Source organism: Ambystoma mexicanum, chromosome 2p (genome assembly GCF_040938575.1).
Source record: "Ambystoma mexicanum isolate Mex_15411 chromosome 2p, UKY_AmexF1_1, whole genome shotgun sequence".
Lineage (NCBI taxonomy): Eukaryota > Metazoa > Chordata > Amphibia > Caudata > Ambystomatidae > Ambystoma > Ambystoma mexicanum.
This window is the reverse complement of record NC_090923.1, coordinates 93904105-93920808: the sequence shown is the minus strand read 5'-3', so window position 1 is coordinate 93920808 and position 16704 is coordinate 93904105. Positions and strand designations below refer to the sequence as shown.

The window sequence follows — 16704 nt, the reverse complement described above, 5'->3', positions numbered from 1 at the left end:
GCAGCCAGACCAATGGAAGCTATTTGTACATGGCAGTCTTTAGACCAGACCTAAAACAAAATACATACTTACTTGATCAAGAGTTTTGAAAAGTAGGATATCTTTGCAAGCTTCTTGCAGTCTACATCGCTGCTCATCTGTTTTGGGATGAACAACCTACAAAAATAAAATATTGCAAATACTTTAGAGTCTTACAGTGAAAATGATGCATACATAATCAGTAAATTGCAAACATTGATAAGTACCAGTAACACATTTCAGGGTTGAACTTAATTCATAGGTTAAGAAATTAGAAGTGCAATGACACTGTATAACATGTTGGTGTTAGTGACAGGTTATCATACTGTTTAAACAGTTGTGAAAATCAATAACAGAAAAGTAATCAAGACCATTTAGGGTGGCGGCAGAAAAAGCCAAACAAGTAGTCTGTTAAGCATTTAAAAAATATATATATTAGTCTGTTAAGCATTTAAAAAATATATATATTTTATTTCATTAATTTTAATACCAATGTAACGCGAAAGGCAAAGAAATCTCACCCACATTCAGAATGAAAAAGCAATCATTTTCAAACTTTACAGAAAAGCTATTTCCCACCCTAACCCTCCCTCAGCTTGTGGGGCTGTATGAATAAGGAACAAGTTACTTACCTGTAACTATTGTTCTCCAGCATGGGTCAGGCATGGATACCCCGTCGTCAGGTTGGGAATTCTTGGTAAAAAGAAAACAGTTTCACTTACAAACTGCATTTCTCCTCTAAACCAATCACTGTCCTCTGGGTCATACTGCCCCCATCCAATGACAGTCCTCTCCCTCAGCCACTCCCTGACAGCCATTTTCAGATTTGTTAGCACGTAAAGGGGCAGTATGACCAAGAAGAGCCGCAGAGGCGACAGCGGAGGGTTTGCATGTCAATCCATGCCAGACCCATGATGGAGAACAATAGTTAACAGGTAAGTAACTTGTTCCTCCTCCAGCATGGGGTCTGAAATGCACAGCAGTACAACATTACACAACCACGGGAAGTGGCAAGGCTCAACAGAAGCAATTAACTCTTACCTCTGGAACAGACTTACCTCAAGCAAACAGGTTGCGTAGCACTGTTTAGCCAACTCTGGACTCCTCCCTGGAATCCCTGTTGACGCACTAGAACATTGTGAAGGTGTGCGTGAACTTCCACGTAGCAGCCCTGCAGATGTTCAGCAGGGGAACACCAGCTAGGAACTCCGTCGTTGCTGCAATCGCTCTGGTGGAGTGGGCTCTTGGACGGCCGGGCAGCGGTCAGTTCGCCAACTGTTGACAGGGCATGATGCAGCCGGAGAGCCACCTTGAGATGGAAGCCTTGGACAAGGCCTTCCCATGGTTCACAGGACCAAAATTCACGAACAGCTGTGAAGTCTTCCGGAAAACCTTTTTGCGCGTCACGTAGAACTTCAGGGCATGAGCAACGTCCAGCGAGTGCAAGGCCCTTTCAGCCAGTGACAAAGGTTTCAGGAAAAAAACGGGCAACACAGGTTTGTTGAGGTGGAATTCCGACTGAACCTTGGCATGAACGAGGGTTGCGTCCGGAACACCACCCTCGATTCGTGGAAAGTCAGGTATTCCTGCTTGTAGAATAGGGCCAGTATCTCGCCAACCGGCGATGGCAACCAGGAAAGCCCTTTTCCACAAGCGGAACTTCAGAGGGACCTGATGCATAGGCTCGAAGGGGCGTCAGCATCACGTTGAGTTCCCACGCCGGGGCAGAAGCCTTCACCGGTGGGAAAGAACAAAAAAGTCCTTTGAGGAATTCTTTGACAAGTCAATGAGACCAAAGTGATTATCTTCATTGAGAACAGCTGTAGCGGGAGATAGCCGCCAGATGTACCTTGATCGAGGCATGTGCCACTCCAGCCTTGGCCAAGGATGGCAAATACAGAAGAATCTGCAGGGCCGTGGCCCCTTAGAGGGGTAATCTTCTGCGACCGGCACCACATAGCAAAACGCTTCCACTTATGACCATAGCACTTCAAAGTCAATGATGCCCTGGCCTTGGAGAGGACCTCCCTGAAGTCTGCAGGAAACTCATCCTCCAAACTCTAGGGCTGCAGGAGCCAAACCCTGAGGTTGAGCGATCCTGGGTCGTGATGCAGGATTGGGCCTCCTTCTCTGGCGAGAAGATCTGGGACCACCGGTAGCTTGATCGGAGGTGACGCTGACAGGCAGAGAAGGTCTGGAAACCAAATCTGCCTCAGTCAGGCCGGGGCGATGAGTATCATCCTGCACTTACACTGAGTGTATTGATGACTTGTAGCAGGAGAGGGAATGGAGGAAACGCGTACAGAAACATCCCTTCCCATGGGAAGGATAACGTGCCCCACAGGCTCCTCGGTTGGTGGAATCTGCTGGCAAACTTCTGGCATTTGGAGTTCACTGCTGTTGCAAACAGATCGGTCTAGGGCCTGCCACACTTGGCGAACAAGTCGTCTACCTAGTCCTGCCGAAGTTCACACTTGTGCCAGGAGCAGAATTCCCTACTGAGGGAATCTGCAACAGTGTTGACTCCCTATAGGTGGCGAGGGACATTTCTTGTCCAACGGACCAGTGCCATAGGGCCTGCTCTTCCCTGGAGAGCGCCAGGGATAGTGTGCCCCCTTGTTTCCTGATATAGAACATCGTGGTGGTGTTGTCCGTGAAGATCCTCACCACCTTGCCCTTAAGAGATGGAAGAAATGACTGGAGGGCCCAGAACACTGCCCGTAGCTCCAGGATGTGGATATGGAGATCCTTCTCCTCCGGAAGCCACATGCCTCTGGCGTGCAGACGTCCGGTGTGGGCTCCCCAGCCTTCCAGGGAAGTGTCCATAGTGACAGTTTCCTGGAATGGAGGGCTCTGAAACCCTGTGCCCCGGGCGATGCAGGAGCGGACGCCCCACCACCTTATCGCCCGACAGAACTCGTCATCCAGAAGGATCTTGTCTGCAAAGTTTCCAGACACTTGCACCCATCGGGCGTCCAGGAACTCCTGAAGATGTTTCATATTTAACCTGCAGAGCCAGATGAGGTAGATGCAGGACATGTCGAGCAACGATTTGATGGTCCGCACCGTAGCAGTCTTCATCGACAACAGGCCACTGTATTGAGTCTGTCGCCCAGGAACAGCGCGTTCTGCAATGGTGTCAAGCAGGACTTTGAATAATTGATGGAGAATCCCAGATCCGTCAGCAGCTTGACGGCCGCCTCCGTGTGTCCGATGGGCAACTCTCGCAAGAGAGCCGGGATGAGCCAGTCGTCGAGGTATGGGTATACGTGAATCCCCCGTAGATGAAGATGGGCCGCCACCACTACCAGGCACTTCGTGAGCACTGTTGAGGCCGACTTCAAGCCGAAGGGCAGGACTTTGAACTGCTAGTGCTGTCCCTGCACTACGAAGCATAGAAACGTCAGGTGTTTCCTGTGAATGGGGACGTGGAAGTAGGCGTCCTCCAGGTCCAGCGACATAAAGAAATCCCCCCTTTCCAGTTGGCGAGCATGTGCTGCAACGTGACCATCCTGAATTTCTGAGACTTGAGGTACTTGTTCAGACGCTGCAGGTCTAGAATGGGCCTCCAGCACCAGTCTTCTTTCTTACCAAGAAGTATCTGGAATAGACTCCCGAACCCTGGAGTTGCTGGGGAACCAGCTCTATCGCCACTTTTCGTAGAATGGCCCGTACCTTTTCCAAGCGCTGAGGGATGTGCTGCTCCTGACGGGCCACCGAAGGGATCCGCAAACACCTATGCTGAAATTCCAGGGTATATACTTGGGTAAGAGCTTCCAGCACCCATCTATCAGTGGTGATCTTTTCCCACTCACTGGCAAAACTCGTGGGGTGCATGGGTGGGGGCCCCGACGTCTTGGCCTGCTCATGTTTGCTCAGGATTGTTTCGGCGCCGGTGCCCGGCCCTGCCCTGCTGGCGACGCTGTCCTCCATCATAGGCCTGGGAACGGCCTCTATGGGCTTCCTGGGCCGTGGATCTGGACGGCTGATGGTACGATGAGGAGAAACCTTTTGAAGACCTGCCGACATTCCTCTGGAGGAGCAAAACGAACAGCAGTGCTGCTGGAGGGTGCCCCAGGTAACGGGCTGTCTACGCCTTGATGGCCTGTAGGGACTCGACAACCTTCCCGAAAAGGTTATCTCAGTCGAAAGGCATGTCCAGTTCCTTTGTTTGGACATCCTGGTGGAAATTCATACCCTTTATCCAGCCTTGGCGATGTAGGCTGACACTGTTTCCCCATCTACCGGAACCCTGTGTCAACAACGTCCAGCGCTACTGTGATGGCATGATCCAACGGTACCTTTCCCTCCTGGAAGAGGGCGATCGCCTCCATCCTCTTGTCCTCCGGGAGGAAATCCAAAATCGGACCCAGCTTGTGCCACAGCTCCCTATCGTACCTGCATAGGACCACCAGTACGTTGGCCACCTTAATGGTGGACGCTGTGGTGTAAATCACATTCCTCCCCATGGTGTCCATCTTGTTACCCTGGCTGTCCGGAGGGACTGAAGATGACGAGGACGGGTTAGAGGACCGTTTGCTCGCGGCTGTAGTAACCTCAGATTTCGGCGATGGTTGTGACCTCAGGCACTTGGGTGAAGGTTCCGGCACCTGGTACTTCTTCTCCAGCCTATCCCGTTTTGCTGGCGCTGTGCAAGGGTTCCAAGGGCCAGCCTCTCCTCCCACGTGTCATCCAGGAGGGGCACCGCCATGATGGTCTTACTCTTGGCCTGCACCTCCAGACAAGAAATCCCACCCTTCCTGTTTTTTTTGGGCACAAGCTGGAACAGCTCAGAGGCTCTGGTGATCATGGAATGGAACAACCCCACCTCGTCCGGTGGGGATGCCCTTGGCTCCGGGGACCTTCTAACCGCTTTGACGATATCTTGGTCGTCCGTCATCGTGGCCGTATCCAGCCCCGTGTCAGCTGGAGGAGAGGGTGCTCGACGCGGATGTGGAGGCTGAAATGGGGATGTTGGCTGGTGCTTCCTCTTCTTGTCGGCGGTTAGTCAGGGGCCTGGGGGACCGTTGGAACAGGCCCCTGAGGCATCCTATTCTGGATCTCCGACAACAAGGTGTGGAGGCCGGAACGGACGCGATCGGAACACAAGACCCAGTGCTGTTGTCATCCTCTTCCACGTCCTCATGGACTGTGTGTAGGGACTCCAGGTCCTTGTCGCCCGTGAACGAAATTTCTATGGCTTAGGCCACAGACAGACTGATCCGGGGCCTCCTTTCTCTGTCCCCACCCCCTTTCCACCCTGAGGGGCTGAAACCGGATTCGGAGATGGTGACACTTCTCCGGTGTGCCGGCAGACCTTGTCAAAGTCACCACAGCGGCCAGCCCCTCGAGAGGGAGGGATACCTTCAGCGCTGTGGGGGCTACCTTCTCAGGGTGAGCCCCTTTAGCTTTCCAGAAAGCAGCCGCCACCAGCTCTATCATCGACGAAGACTTATCCTAAGCCGCCTGGGCCTTCTTGGGCAGCTCGGCTTTCTTCTCACCCGTCTGCGGTTTCTCAGGCTTCTCCCGCAGTTTATCCGGGTTGGACGACTTTTTCTTTGAGGAGGAGCTTGATTGCCGGCTGGCAATGGAAGCGGAAAGTGATGTCTATCGCGCCCGGTCTGCCGTGGGACCCCTCTTATGCTGCAACCCCAGTGGACCCGGACTTGCAGTGCTTGGCATTATCCGATGGCCATCTGGAAACTAACAATCTTCGCCCTTGAGGGGCGCTGAACTTCACCGACAACGGAGTCCCGCTCTTGGCAGATGGAGAGAAGAACATACAGGCTCTTTCAAAACAAAAGTAGAACCTTTTTCCGTGAAAAACACGAAAAAAACAGAAGTAGCAGCTTGCAGAGCAAACTCGAGGACTCCCAACACTGAAGTGTGCAGTAAAAATCTGAAGATGGCTGCCAGGGGAAGGACTTAGGGAGAGGACCGTCATTGGATATGAGATTGGTTTCTTTTCACCAAGGATTCCCACCCTGACGACTGGGAATATTCATGAGCATGTCGGTCCAAGGCCCTCAGGCTAACCTCCTCCTATTTGATAGATGCTTCCCGCGCCTTATCAATTTCCTTTCCTCACTGTTGTCTGTTCTCTCACTTCTTTGGCTTCCTTGCCGCCCCCTCTGCCACCTCTCTGGCACCCTCATCCTCCTCCTTGGCTACCTTGCCCTCTCTTCCTTCCTCTTCTGCCCTCCCTCTGGCTCCTTCTACTCTTCTGAATTGTACCTCTTCCCAGAAGTCTTTCAAGGGTGGCAACCTTCTCCATTTTGCCAATCTTGCTCAGCTGTCAAACGCTCCGCTGACATGTGCCGTCTCCTGGAAGAACTCTACCTTGATGTACTTGGTCTCACTGAGACCTGGTTCACGGCAGACTCAGTCACAAGCTTTGACACTCTCCTCCCTGATGGCTACAAGATCCTTCCCACACACAGATCCAACTGTTCAGAGGGAGGGCAGAGGGGCGGGGGAGGAGTGTATTGCCTCGATCATTCCTATGCAGGCCTACTCCTCTTTCGAATGCCTTGTTTGGAGGCTCTCTCTCGCTTAATCTTGGCCATTCTCTCACTGTGGATACTATCTACCAGCCACCTGGTCAGACCACCTCCTTCGAGTGGGCGGACCTCTCCTCCTCCCTCCTGGCCTCGACCACTCTCCTCCATCTCACCCTCTACCTGTGGTGTTCCCCAGGAGTTAAACTTTCTCCCTGGCAGTTCAACCAATACCTGGCACCTCTCGCCCACTGCACTCTGCACCAACTTTCAGTGCTATGCAGAAGACACTCCGCTCGTTTTCAGGCTCCCCCCTGCCATCTCTTCTCCCACTCTCATCTCGGTCTGTCTGCAATCCAGGAGTGGTGTGCCACCAATGATCTCTGCCTTAATGCCAGTAAGACGGAGATCCTCCTCATCGGCACACCTGCTCTGTCCTTTCCTGTCACTCTCTGGGCGGCCTCCCTTGGCCGTCTTCCTCCTTCCACCTGTGAGGCTAAGAACCTCTGGTCATCTTCAACGCCACACTCTCCTCTCCTCACATCTCTGACGTCTCCAAGAAGTCAAAATAGCAACTGCACCTCGTCAGAGTTATTCTTCCTTTCCTCACCTTCCCCCAGAAGCTCACACTCTCCAGAGCTCTGGTTTTCTTAGGCTGGACTCATGCAACAGCCTCTTTTTAAATCTGCCTGCCTCTACTCTCCGCCCAGTCTACAACTCATCCAGAACAGGACTGAGAGACTTGTCCTTGCCCGCAAGCCCAGGGATTGTATCTCTCCAGCACTCAAATCCCTTCCTATTGGCTCCAAGGATCAAGTTCAAGACCCTCTGCATTGCCCACAAGGCCTTCTGGTGCCTGGGACCTCAATACCTCTGGTCTCTCTTCAGAAATCTCTTCCTAATCGAGCTCTTCGCTCCCCCACCTCCATCTCCACTCCTTGAGAGTCTGTCATTTCTCCAAGCAACAAGTTGGTGGTAGATCTCTTTCTTCAGCTGGTGCCTCCCTCTGGAACAGCCTCCCTGTCTCTCTGAAACTTGAGCAGAACCATCTCTGGTTCCGGAAGCACCGCAAAATCAAATTCTTTGCTTCCGCCTTCTCTATTCCTCTCCCCTGCTGATCTGTCTGATACTACACTGGTCACCTTGCTACCCTCTGAATTCGGGCCCAGGTGCCTGCCCGCCCTTACCTGCACTTATTTGACTCCTACTGTCGGCACTTTAACCCTCGCACTTGCCACCTATTGGCTGCACTACTGGTCTTTTTTTATCCCTTGTACAGCACTCGCCCATCCTCCCCTTCCCCAGGCCCTTTTCCCCTCACCTCTCCGCTGCACTTGCACGATCTCAATGTCACTAGGCCTAGTAAGATCATTTTCTTTTGTCCGCCCCCCGTTTCCCTTCCCTTGCCGCGCCTTGAAACACTTGTATATAGGCGCGTTATAAATGCCATATCATATCATGTGAATCCATGCCAAACACCATGCTGGAGAAATACGATAAGTTCCAGCTGCACAAAGATCTGCAGAAAGGTCCAGTCAACAACAAGACAATATAACAGACAGCACAATGACATTAGCTCCGATTCAGGATGGATCTAGCTATTCAATTATCTCACGCACCACCAATCCATGGGGCTCACTGGATGACGTTTGACGCAAGGAATCATTTTGGACAAGAAAATAAACCATTTCACCTATATGCATTTAGGTGATTTTTCTAACTAAAAAGTACATCTCTTCATGTCATACATAAACTTTCGCCAGCCAGTCCTCTCCAATTAGCAGATGGGCCTCTTTGCAGACATTAAAACAAACCCTGGAAGCAAACATATATTGCAAAATATGGGGAAATACATTAGATCCCTCTTTTCCAGAAAATGCTAGAAGTGTATACTGTGAACGTTATATTCCATCAAAACCTTTAATCCATGACAAGACCTCTGCCCAGTGAGCCTGACCCTCACGTTCCCCCCACTCATTTCAAAATGTATCCCTTTCCGTGCAATTCCTACAACATCTCCCAACTTCGGTCAGGTGATATTGTTTGTAAATCTGTTCTACGTAAAGCACTTTGGCAAAAGCACTATATAAATAACACATTATCTCTGACTAGTAAGACTATACATTTTCATCAGCCTTAACTGAGATAGCTGCCACCTGTGAGGACATTTCAAACCATGCAACCTGTATTTGTACCAAAGGGATACCTTGTTTGTTTTGTCACTAAGACAAACAAGGCTATTTATCCAAGATACCCAATCCCAGACCCCTTTACCACTTTCTCCTGGATGGTATGGAAATTGGGCGCCAAACTCCAAGAAGGATCTTGGAAATAAGTCCCTCATCCCCAAACTGCTGGTCTATAATAACCTCAAACCCTAAGCTTACAGTTAACCTTACCTTTCCCCCCGGCTCCTTGATAGGATTCCCTGCAAGTGGAAATATTTTAACACTGCAGGGTCCCATCTTCAATTACCTCTCCAATACTGATCATTATGTAAACTTCCCTTACTGCCATAGCAGGCCCTTTCGCTGCAGCCCAGCTTCAAACAAACTCAAAATCCCCCCTCCCCCTCAAAATTCCAAGAAATGGTGGGGGGCAAAGGCAGCTTAACAGAAAGAGGTCAGCCATTCTAGGACCACTCCCGCCCCACTTCCTCCACGAGGAGTCCCAACACTGAATGTTGCCACTGTGCATTAGGGAAGGGGGTGGCAGGGGGGTGAGGGGGAAGACATCTTCTTGGGGGATCCACTCACTGACGGTTATGGTCACAGTATATAGTTATTCAACACCCATTGCTTAGCTGGAGTATTTCCCAATAGTGTGGGACCACTCATTTGCATTTCCCCAAAATAATGGGTGCCTCAAGCATGATCCTATGTCGGGTTGTGCACTCTAAGAACTCAGGTCTTGTGATTTCTATGGGGGGGAAAAGCAGTCTGTGGAGTAAGTTCATTTTAAGAGGTTGTTTTGCCCATCCAGGACAGTCCCAGCAGCTTGCATCTACTCAGTTTAAACTCATCATGATCCCAAAGCAAAGGGTAGTTCCGTTCAAACAGCTTGGGGAGTTCTGACTTTGAACACACCCCTAAATACTTCATCCTGTCCATTTATATCTAAAGCGGAACTGCAAGAATCATTCACAGTTTGCTGTTTTCGCTGTCCCAGCAGGAGAAGCAGTAATAATAATAATTTAGCATTCATATAGCGCTGCGAACCCTCAGGCATCTGAGCGCTGCTTATTATTACCTACGGTGTGTGGTGCTCATTTATCAACCTCGGAAGGATGAAAGGCTGAGTTTGGCCCTGCCGGGTATTGAACCTGCGTCAGCAGTCTCTGCACAAATGTCAAAGCGAGCGCTCTACTCGCTGTGCTATCGGACCAGATTAAATCGCAGTAATTTAGTGACGTTAATTCTGTATCTGCACATTTACCATAACACTCTATAGCCTTCAGAGGGGCTGGGATTGAATTCATCAGGTTTGCGAGACGCACAATCAGTGAAGCGCCCCAGGTTATACATCTGAGCCCACCGTAATGTCCAGAATCTGCACGTTACTCCAAAACCTAGCTGCCAAGGACTCAATTACCATAAGAAACAGCCAAGGCAAGTACCTTAATCCTTCCCCAAAACTGGATATTTCATTGAATGAAATGTTGATTAGTTTACAAAGATACAAATATATATGCCAAACATTACCATTTCAGTAATAGTCTTCCTGCTGCTTGTATCTGCTTAGATTCCCATGCTTTGCAAAGGTTGAAATCTAGTGGTTGGTGCAGAGTATTACATTATTTCTTTTCGAAGTCGGAAATGGGACATCAACAGGGCTTTCCTGTAATAATATCCTCTACTGTGACTTGTATAGTACCTATGGTAGTCCACGCATCAAGGTACTCAGATTGTTTTTTTTTCATGGCCAGAGGATGCATGAAGTCTAGAATGCGTTGTAGGGGTGGCAAACACCTAGGTAAAAAAAAAAAGCAGATGTGCTTTCGGCTATAAATAGGTGCAAAGCACCCCGTGCACCAGACCCTGAAGGTATAGCCAACGTTGCACTTAAAGGTAAACCAGAATTATGGTCACAGCTATACACATTAACATTGCATCACAAAGTGCTGACTAGTTTGAATTAATATTAATTCCCAAGGGATACCACTTGGATCCAGCAAATTATAGGCTACTAATGATAGGATACAAATAAAACATCAATACGGACCATGCTTGTTAGGGAGAATTCTCATTTATGGCTAATTTCCCTCACCTAGTGAGTCCCCCAGCAGCTTTGCTGGACTTCTGGAGTTTATTTCTTTCACTTGGTAAGAGTGTGAGCTTTTCCCCCACTCTTCCCCATGTTTTGCCATGTGTCTTACCCATTTTTAGGCTTGTGGACACCACTTCAGTTTCTCCCTTCTTTTGTGTGTTACAGAGCAACCTCAGTGCAGTGACACAGGGACTTCCCACCGACTCCATTTCTGGGGCAGACTGCAGTCCCCCAGAAAAGGGTAAAGTTGCCATTAACTTTACTTAGTCAATTTACCACAGATCCAGTACACCCCATCTTCCATGGAGTACTGGAAAGGGTTAATTCATATCCTTTTGTATCTGTACCTCCTAGACCATTGTTTCGCTCTTTTAACATTTAGACTTGGCTGGTGGCAGTGGTATCTACCCTAACTTTTCTACCGCGATTATATTAGATAAACGTGGTATTGTTTTAGGCTATTATATTAGCCTCAAACTTAAACCTGCTTGACCAAATACTTTTTCTTTTGGCCCCCGGTCGGGTTTATTCACCATTACTTTTTGTTAAAGTCCTTGTGTTTTACTTTGCGCGGCAAACCAGTTTTGCCTCCTTTGTTCACTGTCTTTTGGTGGGCTTCTGCTCAGAAGCCCTCCTCCAGGCACCTGGGTGTCTAGGTGGGCTGAATGTGAGGGAGGGGTGTAGTCACCCCTGCACAGGGTATCCTAGGAAACCCAAGTCGCACTTTGCCATGATTGGCTGAGGTGGTTGTCGGGGCCGGACAACCTCCCTGCTGCGTGATTGACAGCCAGGCTGTGTGAATGGGGGATTTTTGCATAAAAGGCAGGTCTCTTCGGCTAGAAATCAGAGAGTCGCTACTGGAACTACAAGGAACTGAAGAGAAGCGGAGGAGAGGTCGACTGCTGCAACTATCCCGTACCGGTAAAGCCCTGCTGCAGTCCTGAGCTATCTACCCTTCAACGACTAAGAGAATACCCAGTCCGGAGTCTTCTTCCCTTGAGCCTGGTGGGGATAACCAGCTCGTCTTCTTCAGCCAGAGGAATCCCTTCGTGGTCGGAATCGCTGCACACTGCTGTAGTGGTCCGGATAGCCATCTGAAGAGCCTCTCCTGTTTTTAAGGAGCGCACCATTTATTCATTGTCGCTGCTGCAGGCCTCATCCCTGTGTGGTGCAGACCCCCTAATCATCCTTCTTGCCGAAGCTCCAGGAATCGTGGGTCTGCAGGAAACCAACAGGAACAACTACCAGGGCACCAGCTTCTCCATGGAATAAGGTACTGTGTTCTGCTTGAGGAATTAGGGTGAATCTCTTTTCTTCATCTCCAAGGCTTGCCCTTGTCTTCCCTCCTCCTTATAACTTTTGCTTCCGAACATTGACAATATCAAAGTACTCTTGGCTACGTTGAATCGTGAACTGTCCGACTGTGTGATCCTCGACAACAGGCACCTGGTGTCACTTGACCCTGGCGCTCTGGCCCTCTTGAATTCCTGTTTATGAATGGTCTTCGATTCGGTCTGCCTAACTATAATACTGCCTATGATTTTTGCCTCCAACTCCCTCTGGGTATCTCAGGTGCTAAGTGTGTTTTTGCCCCGGTAGCATTTCTTGTCACGGATACGCGTTTATTTAGTAGACCGAACTGTCAAAAAGGGATCGCAATCGTATTCACGGTAACGTGTCTTGTTTCCTAACAGCGGTCCATTCAAAGACAGGGTACTTACCTTGTGCCATACAGTACAAAGTGAATTGGTTAGTTGTAGTATATTTTACGTGTGGTTTTGAATTTAATAGAAGTGTTGTGTTTATAACAAATGGTTTAAAAATAAATGTGCTTATATTTTTCTACCTGAAACCTTGAGTCAGTCAGTGTTTGCTTGAGTCACGGTAATTGTGGTCCCTTTGTGTAATCTCTGCTACTGCTCATATAATCTTGAGATAAGCCTGGCTGCTCCGCTACTGCTACCACTTTAACATAGTAGTACAGGCTTGTACCAAAGGTAAAACTTGTATTGCCACCTGTAGTCTTAATTGAGTGTAGTGGTCCCACAATGCTGGATTCAAGCAGTAAGATTTTCACCTCGCTCTTACTACAATCTCAAATCCTGGGTAGATTAGAAGGGACTGTTAAGTAAGTTGCAAACAGGTTTTTAAGCGGGACCACAGCACCTCTCTTAACATACTTTCCGTCCACTACATGATTGCATAGACAACATAGCATTGCGATTGATCACTTTATAAATGCTATGAAGATTATGCATGTGCATTTGATTCAGTCTCCCGAAACCAACTCTAGGTAAAACTGTTTCCATGGGGAATTGATCCCCCTTTTATGTATTTTATAGTGTCTTTATATAAGGGCACCTTGACAGAACAGATCAGGATGGATCTGGTGACTTGCTGCTACTTCTACGAACACATGACAAACAGGGGTGCATTTTAGCACCCCTTCGCTTCAATTTATATGCATCAAATATGGACCAGGGATTGCGTGCTTGCCGCAATTTTCCCCCTTGTATCGCAGGCAAGCACGTGCCCTGGTTGGCCTATGCGGATGAAACGCTCCTGCTGGATCACATGCCCAATGGCCTTCAGCGTTCACTGGATGCCTTACACATTTATGCGAATAATAACATGCTGAAAAAATTATAAGAAAACTAAAATCATGGTCATGTGCATGAAGGGAAGAGCCAAGTCTTTCAGAAGGCGGATTGGGAAGGAGACGCTGGAAGCTGTGGAGACCTACATATATTTGGGGGTCCCCAACACCCCGTCCCAGTCTAGCCTTCTTACGAAACATATACAACGCAAAGAGTCCTTAAGAAATGGTTAGCAATTCACCAGTTCAGTCTGAGGAAGGGAGGCTATAGTATTGAGAGCTTCCTCGAAATATATAAAACCAGTGTCAGCTCTGCAATGCTAAATGGCATTGAAGCTTTAAGCTCAAAGTATCTTAAGGGCTTGGATAAAGGGGCAACTCCACCATTCCATTTTGGGGGTCTCTCCAGCCGTGCCGGTAGAGGCGCTCAGATGCGAGCTGGGTGTAATCTCTCTCAGGGAACTCTGGCAGCTTAGGTGCAGTAACCTTGGCTGTGACCTTGTCCTGGGTGGATAGCTCAAGCGGCAATGTGCTCGCCTTAGAAACAAGACGACACGAAGCAACACAGGTTTGAACCCCAGGTCCGCGCTTAGAAACCTCTGCGTATTAAGCGTATTAAGCACGTTATAAATACGCAAATAAGACATTCCTGTAACAGCGCCTCGATGCCCCCGGGCTGTGTGAGCGCTTTAGAAATGCAAATAAATAAATAAAGCTCAATTGGGGACAGTCTGGAAACTGCTCTATTTCAAATTGTATGCATCCAAACGCCATAGGATTATTTACTCCTCCGGACGAATTCTGTCCCATTTATTTTCAAATAACTTAAAATAAAAACTGTGGACTGGGACCGCTCAGTAAATCTGGATAGCTTGCACAAGAAAAGGCAATATGCTGAATACGCTAAATCTGGTTTCCCCATTAGAAGCCCCATACAGTATCTTTTGAAGCCAAACTATTTTATTAGACGATTTATTAAGTATATGAATTTTAACATATTGCCCACATATGAGTACCATGGCGCATGGGCTGGTGTACAAATAGACTGTAGAATATGCGGTCAAGAAATTGAGACTAGCAGACATTTATGGTTACAATATCCTGCCATGGGGGATCACTATTACAGAGCATATCAAAATCTAGTTTCCAATCTGGATCAGCACCATACAGATCAATTCTGGAGCACGATCTTCACAGCATCCTCAGTGGTAATAAGTGGGGCTTCAGCGTATGTCTGGAAAGAGGTACTTTTGAAATTTGAAAAATAACTATTGTGACAATGCCCTCAGTGACATACATTGGTTTCCGTTGTTTCACAATTTTTGTACATGATCATGATGAATGAAATGTCTTGATGAAATTGTAAAAATGATGAGATAATGTTTAGAGTCATTTTAATTCAGGTTTTAAGCAACTGATCTGTTATTAATCTTAATTCATTTGGTATCAATTGCTGTAATTTAAACTGCTTGTCTTTTCTATAGTGCAAAGGTTTAATTAAACTATAAACACTTAAGAAAAAGAGAAATATGTGACAACACTGGGTACAAAAACCATATTGCTCATGATACCTTCAACTCCCAATGCGGGGAGGAAGGGTGGGCGCACGGGAATCTTAGCAGATACAAGCATCAAAAAGACGATTACTGAAAAGGTAATGTCTTCCGAGGCTTGTGGAACTGCTCGAATCACATGCTTTGCATAGACTAGCAAGCAGTAGCTAAAGAAGGTGGTGGATTAGATGACGGAACAGAAGCAACAAAAAAAAAAATATTTAACACTGCTTGACCCACCTGTGAAACAATTCTAACTTGTGTCAATACAACGTTGTGTAAAAATGTGCACCAAGCTCAATGTAGCTGCTTTGCAGAAAGCGCCCAATGCAGAAATTGCAATGAACGCTAATGTAGCTCCTGTACTATGTGTAAAGTGTGCTCTAGGTGTGAATGAAAGTGTCTTTTTAGAAAGACTAAAATTGCTGAATACACCTTACAATCCATCTTGCAATGGTAGCCTTTAAGACCGGATGGCCTTCTCTTTCGGCTGCAAGAGATATAATGAATTGATCATTCTTTGATGCCTTGGTTTTGTTAAGGTAGTACATGACCGCCCTGCGTACATCTAGTATATGTAGCTCTTTTTCCAGCATTCCGTTTTATTTTTTTTAAGGAAAGGTGGCAACTCAATAGATTGCTTGAAATGAAATCTCGATATTCATTTTGTAGAGAAACGTGGATGTGTTCTCTACACCATCTTGTTTTTGTGTACAGTGACAAAACCCTCTGAAACAGATCATGTCAGTAGTTCACGTATTCAACGAATAGAAGTGATTGCTACTAGAAATGCCACTTTCTAAGATCTTTGAAGTATGCTTTATGGATTGGCTGAAAAGGTGGACTTATAAGCTTGCTTAGGATCACATTTAAATCCCATCCCAGTGACATGTTAGCAACCAGTGGATATAAGTGTTTAACCCCTTCTATCAGGAAACCTAGTTTTGAGAGGTTGTGCAAGCAGACAAAGCTGCTAACTGAACCTTTAATGAATTAATGACTAGACCAGAGTCCAGTGAATGCAAGAGGTAGTATTGCAAGAAGTAGTATAAAAAACGTGAAAGTGAACAAACTTCTTCCACTTAAGTAACAATGTCTAGTGTTGGGTTTGCGTGCTCTTAAAATAGTCATGCATCTGCCTGGTAAATGAAAGTGTCCAAATTCTATGAATAGAGGGGCCAAGCTGTCAAATTGGTTGCATGAGGTTCAGGGTGTAGAATTAGCAGCCGCTGTCTCTGTGACAACATGTTGACAGTGTGTATTCCTTTAATTTGTGGACAAAGTGACATTTGCAGAAAGTGGAAGTACCAGGTTTGCCGCGCCCACATTGGAGAAATGAGAATCGTTGTGAAATGTTAGTGGTACATTTTGAGGATAACTATTATCAATAGTGGTGTTAGGGAAAAGCGTAGGAAAACATCTCCGACCAGTTGATCCACATTCACCAAGGACCTCCTTCTGCGGGTACCTGGAAGCGTAATCTGGGCATTTTGCTTTTTTACCCGTTGCAAAAGGGACTAGTGTTGGGTGACTCCACATCGTGAAAATGTGCTTAAGCACGTCTGGATAAAGCTCCCACTCGTGCTCTGAGAGTTGTGCTCTGAGTAGAGTGTCTGTCAAGCAAATTAGTTCTCCTGGCATATGTTGCACTTGTAGATGTATCCCCCTGCGGATGCACAAATCCAAATCTGAGCAAGTTTGGGTAGCCTTATGGAGTGTGTTCTGCCCGGTTTATGTTAATCGTGGCTGTGCTGTCGGTTCCATGTCTTAAAAT

At 47.6% G+C, this 16704-nt stretch overlaps 1 protein-coding gene across 1 annotated transcript in view; it reads right to left on the bottom strand.

The window, feature by feature from the left end:
* PRKAR2A (protein kinase cAMP-dependent type II regulatory subunit alpha) overlaps window positions 1-16704 on the bottom strand; it is a 1246928-nt gene that overhangs the window by 783893 nt on the left and 446331 nt on the right. The window contains exon 4 of the mRNA XM_069643325.1: window positions 73-156. Within this exon, the coding sequence (XP_069499426.1) occupies window positions 73-156 (84 nt within the window). The remainder of the gene's footprint in view (window positions 1-72; window positions 157-16704) is intronic.